Raw genomic sequence first — 17955 nt, forward strand, 5'->3', positions numbered from 1 at the left:
ATCCTAAAACCAGTGCATTGTTGGACATGTAATCTTTGGGACAATCGTGAAGAGATTATTTAAAGAGCACCTCCTCAATAGCTGCTGGGATGAATGGGGGATTTCGTAAATAGGCAGCACGCTATACTTGTGACTCGATTCGACATGCAAGCTGGGCGAGGAGTTGCGTTATCAAAATCAATGAATAAACGTAGTTATATCGATATAGTTAATCCGAAATAATACACTTCTTGACCTTTAGTCACAATGTCGCATTTATAACAACTGTCAGGATCCTTAACACATTAATCTTAAATGTGTGACAATAACGACATAAAGTCCTGAACAGCATTTCACTGACATGTTTACCACAACTTGTGAGCAAAATGTTGGAGGCAGGGCCAAAACGTTTGAGACAGTTCATAATTGTATGAAACACATGAACACTTGTATCTTGCTGTCAGATCAAAGATCCTAATTGTGAAGCAACACTGCACAACAGTACCGTGTGCGTCACATTCTTCAAAAACACTAAAGAATGATTGTAATTGATTGGTAAAAATAAGATTAAGATCAGGTTTATTTCAATTGATTCTAAAAGACACATCTAAAATAAATTGTTTGTGCATGAAAACATCAATCTATCTATAGCATATAAATAGTTGAAATGCATACGTTCGTAATCGGAACAATATAAAATATGTGTTTGTCACTCAGACACCAGCTTATGATCATATATTTTTCCAATAAACACATGCAAGGGCAAGTCAATTGTTCACCTGAAAAAAAGCACGGGACCATAGGATACATGTCAAAATAGGGATCAGAATGTTTGTCACTGATGCGTCATATATGTAAATGCCCTCCACATGTCTATCATGAAACTTTTTGAAGTTTTATTGAGGACTTGAATGTTTAAACCTTGATCTAACAACTTTTAAGCAAGTGTCATAGGGCGATCTTTGGAAAAGAAATGTCGATTGTACCTCAGCAGTTGTGAATTGTAAGACACCAAAGGCTGGATTTGCTGGAATATTGCTCGGCATATCGTGAACATGTACTGTTGAAAAATTGAGTCATACCTCTGGTCATACAGTTTTGCTGAGAGTTTAGTTTTCTGCCATTCTGAATCATAATGCACATATCTAAATATGAAACAGACGATGCGGTCCCACTGGTGTCCTTTATTTCTAGTTAAAGTGGTAACAAACCCGTCCCATTTTAATTCAGTAAACCTAAAAGTCCAGAAACTCTACGGTCTTTGCCGACTCTCGGTGAAAGGTATTTACAAAATTAAACTTGCTGTTTTCATGGGAACATTCCAAGGAAGAAGAAATGAAAAGAAAATTGTTCAAAAACTCAATATTTACACTATGTCGCCTACGGGCCTGCCCATGGGCGAAGACTGGCCCATGGGTAGGTCCATGGGTAGTCCCATATCTTCCTTTACTTAAAACTCATGTTTTTGTTTCGCAAATACATTAAATGTATTCATTCAAGTATCATGACACAAAATATTACTCATTTTAACTTAATTCAACTATTTTATAGAGATATTGAAATATTTCGCCCATGGGCGAGAAAAAGGTTTGGCCCATGGGCGAGAGTATTTTCCTTTGCTCAACAGTTTTAGTTTCGCAAATATATAAAGGTGTTATAAGCATGACACATGATTTAACTCATTTTACCTTAATTCAACTATTAAAATATTTCGCCCATGTTTTCGTCAGTCCCTTTAAATGATTAACTAATTGTGTGCAAAGTATATTGTATCATGTGAAATATACTTTATATTATTTCATTACATTACTATTTAAAAAGGCCTTTGGTTGGATGTTTCCTTTACAGAATGTTTACAAATTTCACCTTTTTTACATATTGCAACGATCTTTAATGAACCCGGCCTTACCTCTCAAAACGTTTTGACAGTTTATCATACGAATTCATGCACGTGTACACCAATTCATTGGCGATATTTTGCAACACATTAAAGTTTAGTTGGCTGAATATCTCACATTCTAAAGAAATCTCCAAATAATTATTTAATTACATGCGGTGTCGAACTGACCAATGTGAGTTATAATTACAGGCGATTAAGCAAAACTTGAGTGAATAGTATAACACTAAAGCAACTTTGAAATGCATTGTTACTTTTGGTATGAAAATGGTAACAGTTCAGAGAAAAAAAACAGCCTTCTTATGATAATTCTCATATTCTCATAGGGACGTTGTATCTAATTACAGTGTCGGCCTTATTTACAGGTGATTCTACAATACATGCTCTCGGTCGATTACGATCTACCACACCACGCGTGAATAAACAGTTATGCAGGTGTTGCTGTGGGCAAATACCTAGTCTGAAAATGTATAAATTTTTTTGTGGATACATGTTTTACAAATTGTCGTTGATATGTGGATATATTAAGCACAAAGACACAAAAAAAGTTTATGAAAGATGAATTGGTGCCTTGATATATTCAACGAGATGTGTATCATCGTTTAATGGGGTCATTCAATAAAAGTATGTAAGGAGGAGATATCAAAGGAGCCGCCCAATATACACAGTGTCGTCCGGTGAACTACCAACCCACCCTGTTCATAAGAGTTATGTAATCGGTAGACAAATATATTTGATGCGGTGTCAGTGTGGAAGGAGTTTGAATTACGTCCGCCACTGGCCACAGAAATCCTGAAAGTATAGTAACAATCATCAAGGTCAATGCCGGACTAATTACCGTAACAACGACTGTCAATCTGTCTGCTACAGCTACTATACCATCATCCCTGTCACAACTGGCATATTAACGGCTTATTCAAAATATTAATTGAAGAAACGTCATTAAGAGACGAACGTATGTCGTATACAGTCCTCATATTTGATTTAAAAAAGTAAGTACGTCAACTGGGAATTCAACTGGATGTTACCTTCCTTATATCAGCTAACAGCCCTGTTTGTGAAAATATTTACTAGACATAAGATTTAAAGACTAATACAATCCTTTATCCGGATCTCCTTTCAGTGCCAGTTGAAAGGATGCATGTTTCCATACCAAAAGTGACAAAGCATTTAAAAGTTGCTTTAGTGTTATAATATTCACTCACGTTTTCCTCAATCGCATTGAAACATAATTCCCACTGGTCAGTTCGACACCGCATGTCATTTAATAACTATTTCGAGATTTCGTTAGAGTGTGTGATATTCAGCCAAACGTTATGCAATAAAAGACGAATCGTTTTTTTCCATTAAAATACGCGCACACGTACCTGTATATTGCATACCTAGTGTCACGTAATTGGCCATAGTGATGTATCAACGGGACATCAAATGGGAAATGAAATAGAAACTAACTAACCTATAATGTTGTGGAAAATAAATCCAATGAATTGGAGTACACGCGCATGAATTCGTATGATAAACTGTCAAAACGTTTCGAGAGGTAAGGCCGGGTTCATTAAAGATCGTTGCAATATTTTAAAAAAGGTGAAATTTGTAAAAATTCTGTAAAGGAAACATCAAACCAAAGGCCTTTTTAAATAGTAATGTAATGAAATAATATAAAGTATATTTCACATGATACAATATACTTTGCACACAGTTAGTTGATGCTTTAAAGGGACTGACGAAAACATGTTATAGAAAGGGGTGGGGGTGGTGCTTACATGTTAGTCGCCGGTTGTTCAGCAGTGTCTTTGAACGAAACGCACACTAATGAGTAAATACACTATATTCGAACTAGGATGCAACTCCCTCCCTTGTTCAATTTGCTACTTTTTTGTGCTGTGTTCCCAGCCCTTTCGTATAAATCGTCAAATGTACCGATCAACCTTTTTGACATTCGTCTGGGAACGCGGCTATTCATCACAGCTAGGCCTAACGTGCCTGACTTGTTCAACAACCAGCACACCAGGTGCTTGTACCTCCTCCGGAAAATGGTTTCTTGTTGTCGGAACAACACCTTACTGGGGATCCGTTGCCATCAAAGTATAGTGGGTATGTAATCTCTAAGATGTCAAATAAAAAAATCATGATACACTTCAGCAATGGCTGCTAAGACTAGACTGTCATTGACAACTGACTAGTACCTATCTCGGTACAAGTAAACCTATACACTAAGATCAAAATGCTCACCAAAGATAATTCTATTCAGTAAATGCAATCCGTTTTCAGGACAATAATTGGTTGTCTTGCGCACCTTTTTGTCAAACGCATGAATCTTTGCACGGTGGTAGGTATTAATTTACCAAGTTCCAAGTTGTCTATTCAAAATTTGTTGCCAATAAGATTGAAAAGATATTCCAGTTATGACATCTAAATTAAAACAATAACGCCACGGCACTGTAGCTAACCTGGATATTTACTCTGCAGTTAAAATATCAACAAAACTGATCATTTATCAAATATTGTTGTCAGTGTTGATCTGCATGTACATACACTAAATTCCAGATGTACACAAGACGAAACATATCAGCCTGTGATGTTTCAGGTGTGTTCGGTCCATGATGGTTACAGAGACGAGACTCGTTGAGAGCAGTCACAATAAGCAAAGCTCAAATGAAGGTCAATAAATATTTTATGTTAATGTACGATATTTTAGAATTGACTCTCACTGTGTGTACGTTCATTGCAGTATGAACCATCATAGAGTGAAAGCTAACCTGTATGAACGTGGGAGCTTGCGATGTCTTGTATATAATGTTTGGCCTCACTCTTTATGCGTCATAAGTGAAGGTCAATTCTTATGATTTTATATACTCCATTTGATACCTAGATGGATGTATACACAAATGTATTCAATACATGTCACTTCATGCTTTCAGTTTAAAATCTGGAATTTGAAAAGTGTGTTCTTATAGATATACTTCTCTGCATCAAAATTATATTAAGTGGTACAGTTCGTATTTTGACTAATATCCTACCTCAATCTCAGACCCATGTGATAATTGGTCAGCTGCATTCACAGTAGTATTTGTCGGTTGGGCAAACCACAAGATTAAATTTTTCTCGCCGAATTTATTCTTGACACGAATGGGTCAAACATGTTGCAAGAAACTGACGGTACTTAATACTTAATGACTCTTGCACAGAAGTTGTTTGATCAAGGTTACAAGACTTAAGACCTCAGTAAAGCTTGAAAAATGTTTGATTGTAGGCATGTGAAGGATATTTCCAAATTTGATGCATCAGTGACACAAATGATGTCTGATGCAATTCCTTATTATGACTTGTCCTATATGTTCCCGTGTTCTTTACAGGTGAACAATTGATTTCCCTTTGCATGTATTTGTGACGGGTGCCACCGGTGGGGCACGATATGCTCGCCTTTCCACGAACACCTGGTATCATTTCTATTCAGATAATGATTCATAAACACATGTTCATGATATAGTCAGAATCGTAAAATCGACTGTGATTGATGCAGGGATTTCTATTGGATATGGAAGGAGTTTTGTCGCTTTATTTTAACGATGATGACATCAACAAAATCAGATTATACTCGTCTTGCTGAATGTTCGTCTTGTTGGTCTTACGAATGTTGTTACTTTACTATGAGGATACATGTGCGCATTTGATACCTTGGTGTTATCTTAACAGGACAACACTCTTTGTTCTACCCCTATAAATCCTATTACTAGTGCATTGTTGGACATACTGCCTTTGAGGTAATCGCGAACAGTTTATTTAAGGGCACCTCCTTCATAGCTGCTATGATAAATGTGTGGGATTTCGTGAATAGGCTGCATGCTGTACATGTGGCTAAAACTCGTTGTTAAAATAGCGTTCATCGCTGACTGCTTGGTTTTGAATACCGTGTGAAAAGTTATTATTTGAAGACATATTTTGTGTTTTGTGTCTAGATCAAACTTCCCAACTACATGTAATCAATATTTACGTTCAAGATATAATCACAAACAATCATATCGTACAGCATCCAACAAGAACTGTGAACGTCTCAGCTGTATTTTTAAAGCAACACTAAAGTGGTGCAGGTCTCAAACACTTAATCATGGTTTGAAACCCATCAGCACTTGTATTATGCCGAAAACAACAGTGGTGCATTAGACGATTGGTGCACCCTTGCGCCTGCGTTTTGATTATGCATGTCGTGTACTCAATAGCAAAATTAATTGTGATAATATCAATTTATTGACTGAAAACTACTACTAAGTATGATTATACGGATTATTTGGCTTTACAGATTGATCAGTGTTTTTGTTTTACACATTATACCACTTGTCGAGACAGACAGTTGCAGTCTTAACCCATTTTGGAATCAACAATCAACAAGAAAGTCACACCTCAAACTTTTTCTCCATTCCATTTGCTGTACATATGTAATGGGAATGGAAATCACCCAAAATTTAACCCCAAACCTAAGTAATAATACGCAACTTCCTTGGTAGAATATGAAAGTAAAAATATATTTGAAATTATCTTTTAAAAAGAAATAAGAATCTTTTTGAGGCCAATTGGGTACATCTCTAGTCCGATTGATCACCGGTAAAATTGATCACAACAAGGACATGCGAAGCATTAGTCGGGAAACACGTACAATTCGGAAAAAAATGCACCCAGTGCATTAACAAAAGAGCCATGGAACCGTGCAGCAGCACTATGAAATGCAGCGTTTTTGATTGCCTGGCATCTGCGTCAATCGAACAGTGACAGTTCAACAACTAGCCAAGATTAACAGAAGTACAAAGAAACAACGTCATAGGCCGCTTGCAGGCAGGGGAATCCCGATCAGCTGTAGCCAGGGTTTTCAATGTAGCGCCTAGCACCATCACAAGGCTATGGGATCGGTTTCAAAAGAATGGATCAACAGGTGATCGGCCAAGGCCGGGACGACCAAGAGTAACCACCTGTGCCACCTACGTGAAAGGACGACCACAGCCACCTCAACCGCAACCAAAATGCCCGGAGAATGCGTAGAATCTCCTGCCAGACTGTACGAAGCCGTTTAAAAGCAAAAGGTCTAAGAGCAAGACGTCCTGTTCGATGCGTCATATTGAGTCGACAACATCGTCAACAACGACTGCATTGGCGTCGTCAACACAGGTGAACGTAACGCCGGAAACGCGTAGTGGGAGTGGACAGGTTTATCTCTCATCATGCCAGGACAGGTTTTGTCCATATCTAGGACAATCTTACGGCTCAACGATACAACAACGAAATTCCCCAACCACACATCCTCCCAATTGTAGCCAACGGAAACGGTGTATTCCGGCAGGACAATGCTCGACCGCATACAGCAGGGATTACAAAAGCCTGTCTGCACAACAACAACGTTGATGTTCTCCCATGGCCCTCCAGATCCCCGGATTTGAACCCTTTAGCACCTGTGGGATAAATTGTATAGACGGCTACGCCGACGTCAACCACAACCCCAGACGTTGCACCAGTTGGCTGTTGTGTTGCATCCTTTCCCAGGATGTGATTCGCATACTCGTCTGTTCCGTGGGCAGGATATGTCAGGCCACTATCGATTGCAACGGGGAACATGCTCGTTATTGATGGTAGCTGACTTTCACCGTGGACTTTTCCTATCTACCGATAACGGAGTGACTACAATTGTTCTCTCCACAACATTTTCGTTCAATACCTTGTACGGTTCCTCGTATAAATGTATTTTCCTACTTCACACAAATCTGGCTTTGTTTTTATTAAAGAGTATATATGAGCCATCATTATGGGAAGTGTGTAACATACCTGTACACTGTACATATGCAGATTGCTGTTTGAAATTAAACAACGTGCATGTCACACATTCGTCAACTTGTGCTTTCTCCTACGTTTGTTGCTGGTATACAGAGAATAAAAACCTTTATGAATAAACGAACAGTTTTCCATACCCGTCTTGAAATGATTTGCTACAAACATACAAAAATAAGATATAATAATTCAGTTGTAACATTGTAACATTTATTCAAATAAATATTTATTTGAGGATTATCACAAATAACAACACAAAATAGACACCACATAGTTCTTTTCTTTTTCATAAATTAATCTTTCAAAAGTTGTGTATAACTACTGATTTATTAGCATTAATCTGCAGTATTATATATCTGGGTGTAACGTTTGTTTTCTAATTCATAGATATGCGTTGGTATAACAAACAACACATGTCTTCAACATGTTACAACAATAAATCACTCTACAGGTAACGCCTCCAAATCTGCACTCGTGTACGCAATATGTGCGCAGCGAGCAATTTCACTCTGACTTGATATAAAAGGAAATGACTTTTGGAAAGTCATTTGCTTGAAGTCAGTATGATGACTCATACAGAATGCTTGTTCATGTGGGGTAAGCATATATTGGAAACTATTTCTTGACGATGTTAAATATTCTAACCGTAATTATGTTAGTGTAAATGAAAAATCTGACATTTCAGTTGAATTTGATAAATATAACAGCTTAAAGTTAAAGATAAATAAGATTGTGTCAGATACATTTCACATCTTATCAGAGCATAATATTGTTTGCTGCAGGCCTCATTGTAATGGTGTTCAACAGACAGTGTATCGCAAGCAAGTAATACAAACAACAGCAACAATATTGTAATTTCCTGTGCCTGTCTCTACCTACCAGGAATCCCCCATGTGAACAGTACGTGACTGATATCATAGTGCTATTAACAGTCAGGTATCCTCAAACCTATGGAAGATATCTGATTCACAAGTTAACACAATACTTAATCAGTCAATGAATCATTTTACCTGGGTCCCACGTACAATGCTTAAAGTAGTTTTAAGACATTTTGAGGGAGAGTGACATTGATCTAAGCTGAGTCACCTATAAAAGAAGTGTTTGAGCCGAGACATTAAAACTGACACCTACTGTTGCAAAACGAACACATCTCTTAATTGTTTTTGTTTACTTATATGCAGCAAAATGTCTACACTTGTACACAGCAGACATAATTACATTTAGTACTAACTACTAAATGACTTTATCGCGCGTATCCAAACCATGGGCTAATTACGTCTGTAACCCAATCATCCCTCGTAACTCAATCACCCCCGGGCCACCACTCGGCACCGTGCCCGGGGAATAATCCCGCGCAAGCATCATCCCGCCCTTTGTTAGTCCGTCATTCGCGAACAGCCCTTCTCCAAGTACACACGTGTGTCACTGTATCCAATCGCCTTCCCACCCACCCACCCAGCTTGCCACTCATTTTTTTTCTTTTTCAGCCTGACGTGTCCTCTTCACCTGGAATGCTAATCACTTCTTTTCTTCAGCATTTATCCTATTCCAGGTACCAGCAGAGCGGATTGTATATATGTAAATAAACCTGTACATATGTAAAATTGGTTTTCAGGGCCCTTGTATATATGTTCATACTTTTAAACGATTCTGATATATGTAAATAAACATGACTTCTTAATAGCTGTATATATGTATATATGCAATACCTGTCTCAACAATAAACTATGTCGAGGTGTGCGGGGTTCTTGTGGGCTACACTGCTAGTAACAAATTAACTTGCTTCCAAATTAATACTCGTGCTTAAGGCTACCTGCTTTTCAGCGGGAACCTTTCCGGGGTTACCTGCTTCTCAGTGGGAACCTTGTCTTTCCCGACTTTTCAGCCTGGGAATCGTAAAATAACATACGTTGGGGCAAACAATTGCCACGTATATGGGCCCGGCGGCGGAAGTCGTCTTGTCAAGCGGTAGCTGACAGTTGGGTCTGCGGCGGGAGCCGCATAATGGTTTTGCTAATGGGGCCAGGCAGTGGGATCTGCTTTGGCCGGCTACCTGGGGCCGGGCAGCGGTAGTCTGACTTAGGCCAGCAGCGTGGAGCCGCTTTTGGCAGCGTGGGAGTTGCCAAGCAATGGTAGCGTTTAAATATGCTACTGTGGGGGCTGGACAGCGGTAGCAGTCTCAGGCCAGCAGCGCTAGCTGCAATCGCCGTTGGCCACGCGCGTGGCCATGGCAACGGTAGCATTTTGGTATACACAATTAGCAGCTAAGTAGCCCACTAGTACCTGCACACCCTCGGCCATTTAACCCAATCTCATCTTCTGTTTTTATTATAGGCACGGGCATCCACGGCTCGGTGGCGCGTGCCTCTCCTCGGCATATCACGGGATAATTCAATATTAACATATAGCTTTTCGTTTTAACAAAATCAGTAAATGCGCTATCGTGACACGCAAATTTCTGGTCCATCACTTGATTGTCTGGTTTGTTTACAGTCCACCGTCACATGGCAGGGTACTGCTGTGCGGCGTCAGGCAACAACTATTTACGTTCTAATGGAAATTGTGTGAATGGCGGCCGGGTGGTTCCGTTAGGACTGATTTTTAGTGATCCATTCATATAATTTTGACGGCTATTTTGCCTTTTGCGCCTAAATTAATCTGTTTCAGTGGTTAATCAAGATTGCCTATTCTTTGGAGTTGACATTTTATATTTTTACAAATGCGAAGAGCGTATTGTCAATTTATCTCTTACATTTTTTAAAATACTTAACTAAGCACATATATTTTCAGTTTTGCAACCAAACATTCTGCATAACAGGTATCACCTAAACTCATTATATGATTCTAGATAATCCAGATCTTTGCAGCCCTAGTCCATGCCATGGAGAAGGAACCTGTACAGATAATGGTGATGGTACTGCCACCTGCGCATGTGGCACTGGTTATGGGGGAGATAGATGTGAACTTGGTAAGTCCCTTCATCCAACATTTAGCCTCCGTATTCGCTGGCTTTATGTCGTTGGTGGTCGTAAGATTCAAAATTTCTACCAAGACAGTTTAGATATGTTCAAGCACTATTTGCTTGTTTTAGTATACTGATCTGAGTTGTAATATCATGACTGGGATTAGTAACGCATCACATATAAATCGTGTGTTATAATAATGACTTAGCGGCTAATACATTACATTACAGCTTCATACCCCTATGCACAGAATAATGTTTGATAACATCAAAATTGTTGGAAATGTTGGATTGTCTTTGGTTACCGGATCGGTTGGTTACCGATGCAATGTCAGTATTTCCGTTGGGGAAAAGCTTAGGGATATGAATTTAGAAGTTTAGTAATATGTTTCACGTTGGCCATGATCACACTCGGTCCGTAATTGGAAATGCTTGAAATCCATCTTCTCCGAAATAGAATGCTCGATCGTATATCAAAAGTTGTAAAATGAAGGCTGGAGCTGATGGAATTTTGCTCAACAAAAGATTAACAGTAGAGGATTAACAGTAACAACAAGTTTATACATGAGTGGGATAACATAGGAAGGTGTTGACAACAAAGGGATAATACTGTCACAACACGATGGACAGAGAACACATAGGTGGAAGAAAATAGGACATGAAGCCAATTAAACAGGATGAGTCATTATTGTTTGATGAGTTCATATATAAACTGTTAATCCTCCACCTAATATATATATTCTGTGTCCCTCATTCAGTCTAGCTTGACAAAGGTATAAGGATCTATACCGAAACATCGCTTTTAACAGTATTAAAGAAGTTGTTATCCATAACATTGTGTCTACCTTATACATTATTTGATAATCTTTCTCTTCATTTTCATATTTCAAGCTCCAAAGTGCACAGATACAATTGCCTGTCAAAACGGCGGCACCTGTAAGGCTGACACCACTGACCAGCATGTCTGTTTCTGTGCTCCAGGCTTTGGAGGGGACCTGTGTGCTGACGGTAAAATACATCCATGTATAATTGCACATTTTGAATAACCTATGCTGATTATGTGGATCATCTACCCCTCTTATTCCTGTTTTGATCATCGTCATCTTTCAAGGTTTTCAAGGCCATCGGAAATATATGTGTAAAGTTCACACACATATTCTCTATCACAGAGGTTCATTAGATTACTTGAACCCTGGCAACCAGTGTTTGTATTCTATTGTTCATCACTGTCAGCAGTGGGAACAGTTACAAGGACATGTGTCGTAGGTGCTCTGTTATCAGTGATGATGTCACCTCCGTTCACGTGGCGTCGGAGCTATTATCACGTAACTGGTTCTTATATTTTGATACGTCATGTTTTGTTATTGTTGTCATTATCTTGGAAGGGATGTTGGTACTCTTGTTTTCCAGGAATTTCAGTTTTGCGTCCATTTGATAGTTGACGCATAGCAATTCATGTCTGTTATCCTGTCTTTTAGTGACTTCGTTACCTAATTCTAATGCGTCACGCGTTTGATTCCTCTAGTGTTACAGAAAGTTCATGATTTTTCTTTGCCTTGGAGGCAATCACCGAGATTTTACATCCAATGTTATTGTTAAATATATTCTCAATGGCTTTAATTTCATTTCGTAAAGACTCAATCCCACCCATAACACGCTGTATCAACTGTACAACGTGACTAATTACTTTAACCACGATACCTAACTCAACGTGCGAGAGTGTTGTGTTCTGCTCTTGAGTAGAATCCTCCTGAATATGTGTGGTAGATAGAGATAGGTTCCTGATGCCAACCATGCTGAGTACTTTGCACTGTAACACATGATCTGGAATAACTCCTGCAATGAAGTGGAAAAGATAGTAGAGAGTCTATTCTCCCAGAATTGCCATAAGTGTTCCTTCTCCGTAAGAGAAGTAAACCTGGTGAAAAATTACTGTATGTGTTTTTAGCGTAATCATACGACCAACGTATGTGGTTAATTTGTGCAACATTCTTCTCATATATCTTAACAAATCCTTCTTAAAAAGTGTCTTTTCACTCTATCTACACTTACCCTTGATCTCTAGATACATATCTTTGTGTTGGTCATCACGTCTTCGTCTTCTATTGTCACACTAGAAACAGAGGTTTTTGTCTTGGAGTTGGCACCAAAGCATGCATATCCCAATCAGACACTGAATTCGAGGATGCTGGTCCTTGTTTTATCCACATTAATGACCGGCACAGTAACAAGTGCCAACTTTTAAATCTTTTGGTATGACGTGCAAGGGTATGAAGCCACATCTCTACCGCTCTCTTGGTAGATGTTCTATCTACTACACCGCGGAGAAGCAAAAGAATTCCATATCCAATAAAAATCTTTGCACAAAGTAGAGTCGACTGTACGATTCCGATGAATCGCTATCAAATAATGATGATACCAGGTGCTCGCAAAAAGAGGAGCGTATCCTGTCCGAATGTTGGCACCTGTCACAAATACATGCAAAGTCAATTTTACACATAAAAAAACCCACGGGAACATATGGTATAATTCAAAATAAGGAATTTCACAGGACATCATTTTTGTCCCTGATGCGTCAAATTTGGAAAATTCCCCACATGTCTACCATAAAACTTTTTGAAAGCTTTACTGAGACCTTGAAAGCTGTAACCTTGATCAAACAACTTCAGAGCAAGAGTCTTATTGCGCTCTTTGACATCTTTAACTAAGAATCTAAATATTTCTTTTAACAATTTGACAATACTTGTATTTCCCATTTACATACCCTATAAGACCCCAGACCTCACTAAAATAAATCCAATGGATATTAGGGTTGAGGGGGTAAAGCTAAATTTTCACATCTCCGTTCCTACTGGATGTTACCGGTAGAGCAGGACACAGGTCACTGGAATCTTTGGTCCAGATTCGATACTGTACATGCCGCCGTCGTATGGCATGAGTATTGTTGGTTGCGGCGTTAAGTACCAAACAAACACCTAATTTTTATGAACACATTGTGTGTGTGACGGATGCTACCGGTAAAGCAGGACATGCGAACACCTGTTGTCATCACTGATCTTCAGTGATCAATTCGTATAATTTCCATCAATAAGTTGCGTTTCACACCCCATATTATCTGTTTGGGCATATATTCGAGATTGATACACTTTTGAATTTACAACAGACCTCAAAGATGATTGTTTATGGTCAATATGCTGACTCATGTTTTTTTGTTTTTTTTGTTGTTGAACGCCACACTTAGGAACGTAATATTCACGTACTTATTCTGAAAAATCCCGAGTCTGAGCAGGCATTTCAGGGATTGATATTATAAGTGTAATGATCTTTCTGTTGGGGCACAATGACGTTAGTGGGATCGTGTGGTTGCAATGGTTTGCCTGAAGGCTGAGATCATTGAATGGATCAACCACTGGTTTGTCTGGTTCCCTAATTATGGAGGAGACACATGCAATCTAAAAACGTTTACATGTTGTGTGCAGTCTCTGAAATTATTTGCATGTGTTCAATTACATGGCTACAGATGATATTTTGCCTTATGTTACACAATACGTACATGATGAATAGACCTGAATAATCAATGTATACGTCTTATTGAGTTCCAGGTTCAGTTAAGCAGTCATGGGAACAATATATTAGAGAAATGTTGAAATATCTAAAGTTACTACAATTGTATTTTCAGTTTTATTGTTTTCCTGTTGTAAATAAGGACACCGATATGCACCACAGTGATGAATAGTGTTGTCTTTACAACTGTCTACATCGAATGACTATGATAACTGCAAAAAAACAACTTACAAAACCCCACACACCCATGTATGCACCTTTCATAGACGACCAAACCCTTTAACATTCTCATCACCACTTACAGAACAAGGTATGATAATGGTCCCTGTCAACCCACAGGGTCTGCATAATCTCAGAATTCATCTTATTCTGGTGTTCCCCGCCGTGATATTGCTAGAGTATTGCTAAAATTGGCATAAATCAATACTCACACACTCACTGTATCAGAGAACTTTAATGAATAGCATGTTAAAACCCGATTTCCAGTGTTAGCAGTAACTGTCTAAATGATTGAACCTGCAATACCAGCACCAGGTGTCAATATTAAGTAACAATGCGTCTAGAAATATAACAAATAACAAATAGTTGTCAGACTCGAAAGCTGTAGCATCAACATGCCAAATAAGTTGTTTTTATTTCTTATGTGTTTAACCATAACTTATTTTGATATTAGAAACCTTTATTGGTCTGAAAGCTTACTGCAACATCAATCATGCCAGAATGTGGAAAGATTGAAGCCGGTCAATTGCCTGCACATGTGCACCTGGGTACGAAATGTATAGTGCTCACGCAAAGCATCCTAGAACGAAAATAGTGGCGGTGCCCCTTGAGTCGCTGGCTTTTTAGTGTCATTTACGGGTGACAAAAATACTTACTTTTCTCTTCATAATCCAAAGCTGAAAACCAGTTTGTTTGGTTCATTAAAGAGCAGATAAACTACATGTATTCAGCATTATTTGATAATACATCCTAAGGAATTGGGGACGGTCAGGTCAGGTAGCCTAGTGGTTAAAGTATTCGCTCGTCACGCCGAAGACCCGGGTTTGACATGGGTTCAATGTGTAAAGCCCATTTCTGGTGTCCCTCGCCGTGAAATTGCTCGAATATTGCTAAAAGCGGCGTAAAACTATACTCACTCACTCCTAAAGAATTGACTTCATAAAACAACATCAACATATTTTCTGTCATCATCGTGAATAAAGTGAATAAAGTGCAGATTTATTTAATGTACCACCATAAGTATTACCTCACCTGAAAAGCATCATATTTCTGACAGTTTCCTGTACCAACAATCCATGCTTGAATGAAGGAGCGTGTGAAGTTAAAGAAGGCAACATTGACTGCACGTGTGCACCTGGCTGAGGAGGAAACAGATGTGCAGACGATAAAGTTTTCAAATTAGTCTCCTCACTGTTTGATAGTTTGCATTTATGATGGCATTGTACGTGGTGAAAAATATATCTTCTGTTTAATTCTGATAAAAGAGTTTTGCTAAATGGTAATCATACTTAAAATGAAAACTTTTCTACACAGTCATCCGTGGTCATAATGCCACCTTTCGTCCAGCGGAAAATATGGCATTATAACCAAGAAGGACTGTATATCCATTTTTAAAAAAAACAAACAACAAAAACACTATGGTGATTGAGAATGTTATTACAGAAAAAGGATTTGATTAACATCAAACTAATGTTTTTGTTGAAAGAGAACGATTCTCTGTGTCAGGATATGAAAATATTTCTAAAATTGCAGTATAACCAGGGAATTGGAACATTTGTCCTGAAACAAAACACATTGGCATTATAACCAGGATAGCATCCTGCTGAAATCCGTTCTGGGAAGAAAAAAACATGACATTATAAGCAGGGAGAATTGTAAATCATAAACTGCCATCATAAAATAACATCAAAATATGTTCCGTCATCATCGTGAGTAAAGTTGATGCAGATTTATATAATGTAATTGCTTATCATGCATTACTTTACATGAAACACTTTATACATTTCTAACAGTTTCGTGTACAATCAATCCATGTCTGAATGGAGGAACGTGTGAAGATTCAACCGGGTCTATTGTCTGCACGTGTGCACCTGACTGGGGAGGAGACAGATGTGCAGACGGTAACGTTTTCAGATTCTTCTCCTTACTGTTTGATAGTTTGCAATTGTCATGGCGTTATTCGTGGTGAAAACATGTATCCCCCACCCCCTCAATGTGATGTGGTTTCAAAACTGATTGAGTAGGGAAAGAGGAATTCCTTTTTTTCACATTATATTTCTCTGATAGGTTACTATATATGTCGGTCAACTTGATGTACCACATGACCTCGTTTGGCTACGCCCACTTCGACTTGATAGATGAGGAGACATAGTGACCAAGGTTCTGTTCCTCTGTGAATCGGAAGCAATGTGTAAATGACATGGCATGATCGAGAAGTTGGTATATGTTGCAAAAAAGCATTTTCTTTCGAAAATACAGTTTCTTGACGGTAATTTGAAATATAGGAAAAATATTGTTTGAAGGGTAATGAAAATGGAGAAATATAATTAAGTAAGCTTTATGGAAAAATTATCTCGTCACATTTCCAAACATTAGTAAATGATGAACATAATAATGGAACAGGCATTGCAGACATGAATGTTCTGTATTTCAGCCTCTGGTGCTGCTACGATATCGGTGCACTTCCTTTTGCTCACAGGGGTCGCTGTCCTCGCAAAGCTGAACCTCAACTGAACACAACCGGACGGGAACAAGACCATACTGTTTCTTAGATGTTTACAATTTGCTCACAAGAGTTGGTAGTAGTAGATATAGATTGTACTGATTGTAATGATTGATTATTTGTGTTAATTAGACACGTGCTAAATGTTGTCACAGTAATATCATCCAATATTTTTAACAGTAGACCTTATGTACAGAAATTAATGATGGTTTTCCTGATGACATTTACAAAGTACAATTACAATTTACAAAGTATTATTCTAATCAGAAATTTGAACAGCGGATAAAGGAAACATATTTACGAAAAAGAACCCCAGCAGTACATCTGAAAAGGAACAAGTCACTGTGTGTTATTCGGGCCTGCATTTCAGAATTATTCTGTTAAAGAATGTTATTCTATTATTATGTGTAACATGATAAGTAAGGACTGACTGACTTTATAATAAATAAAACATGCATGCCATTTGACGTGTAATGGTGTTTCCTTGGAGTCCCCCAAAGTCGGGGAAAACGGGTTAGGAGATAACCACAATGTGATGACTTTATAATAAAATGTGGCATCGGCATTGTCTCAGCCACACAGTGACAAGAACGGGTTTTAGAATTAAAAAAACAATGTTTTCAATATATCAAAGCTGTAATTAAAAGTAATTTGAAAATATATTTATCATAGCAACATCATTTCTAACTGCTTAAAACAAAAAAAGCCACCAGCTACCAAAGCTCGGCCACTTTGCAGTACCTCAGCTATCTGCACGACTGCCCAGTAGAATATACAATATCACTAAACTACTGATGGCAATGGACAAAACTAGCATGTTTTGACAACTGCTCACTGGTTGATGATTACGACCACTTGTGATAATAAAATCGCGCTGGGGGATTCCCGGTTATTCTAGGTCCCCTTCAAACTTTGTCTTTTATAAGATCGATTGGTCAGGCCTGATGATTTAGGTGATTATGACTCATTGTATACAGTGTGGGACGTCATACTGTTCAAACACTGTCAGATTCTCAG

At 38.4% G+C, this 17955-nt stretch overlaps 1 protein-coding gene across 1 annotated transcript in view; it reads left to right on the forward strand.

Annotated features, from left to right (window-relative positions):
* The window catches only part of LOC139467141 (fibropellin-1-like), a 198139-nt gene that overhangs the window by 18821 nt on the left and 161363 nt on the right, over positions 1-17955 (forward strand). Inside the window, exon 5 of the mRNA XM_071248861.1 lies at positions 11544-11660. Coding sequence (XP_071104962.1) covers positions 11544-11660 — 117 coding nt within the window. The remainder of the gene's footprint in view (positions 1-11543; positions 11661-17955) is intronic.

The sequence above is a fragment of the Haliotis cracherodii genome, unplaced genomic scaffold (genome assembly GCF_022045235.1).
Source record: "Haliotis cracherodii isolate W230 unplaced genomic scaffold, xgHalCrac1.p SCAF_19, whole genome shotgun sequence".
Taxonomy (NCBI): domain Eukaryota; kingdom Metazoa; phylum Mollusca; class Gastropoda; order Lepetellida; family Haliotidae; genus Haliotis; species Haliotis cracherodii.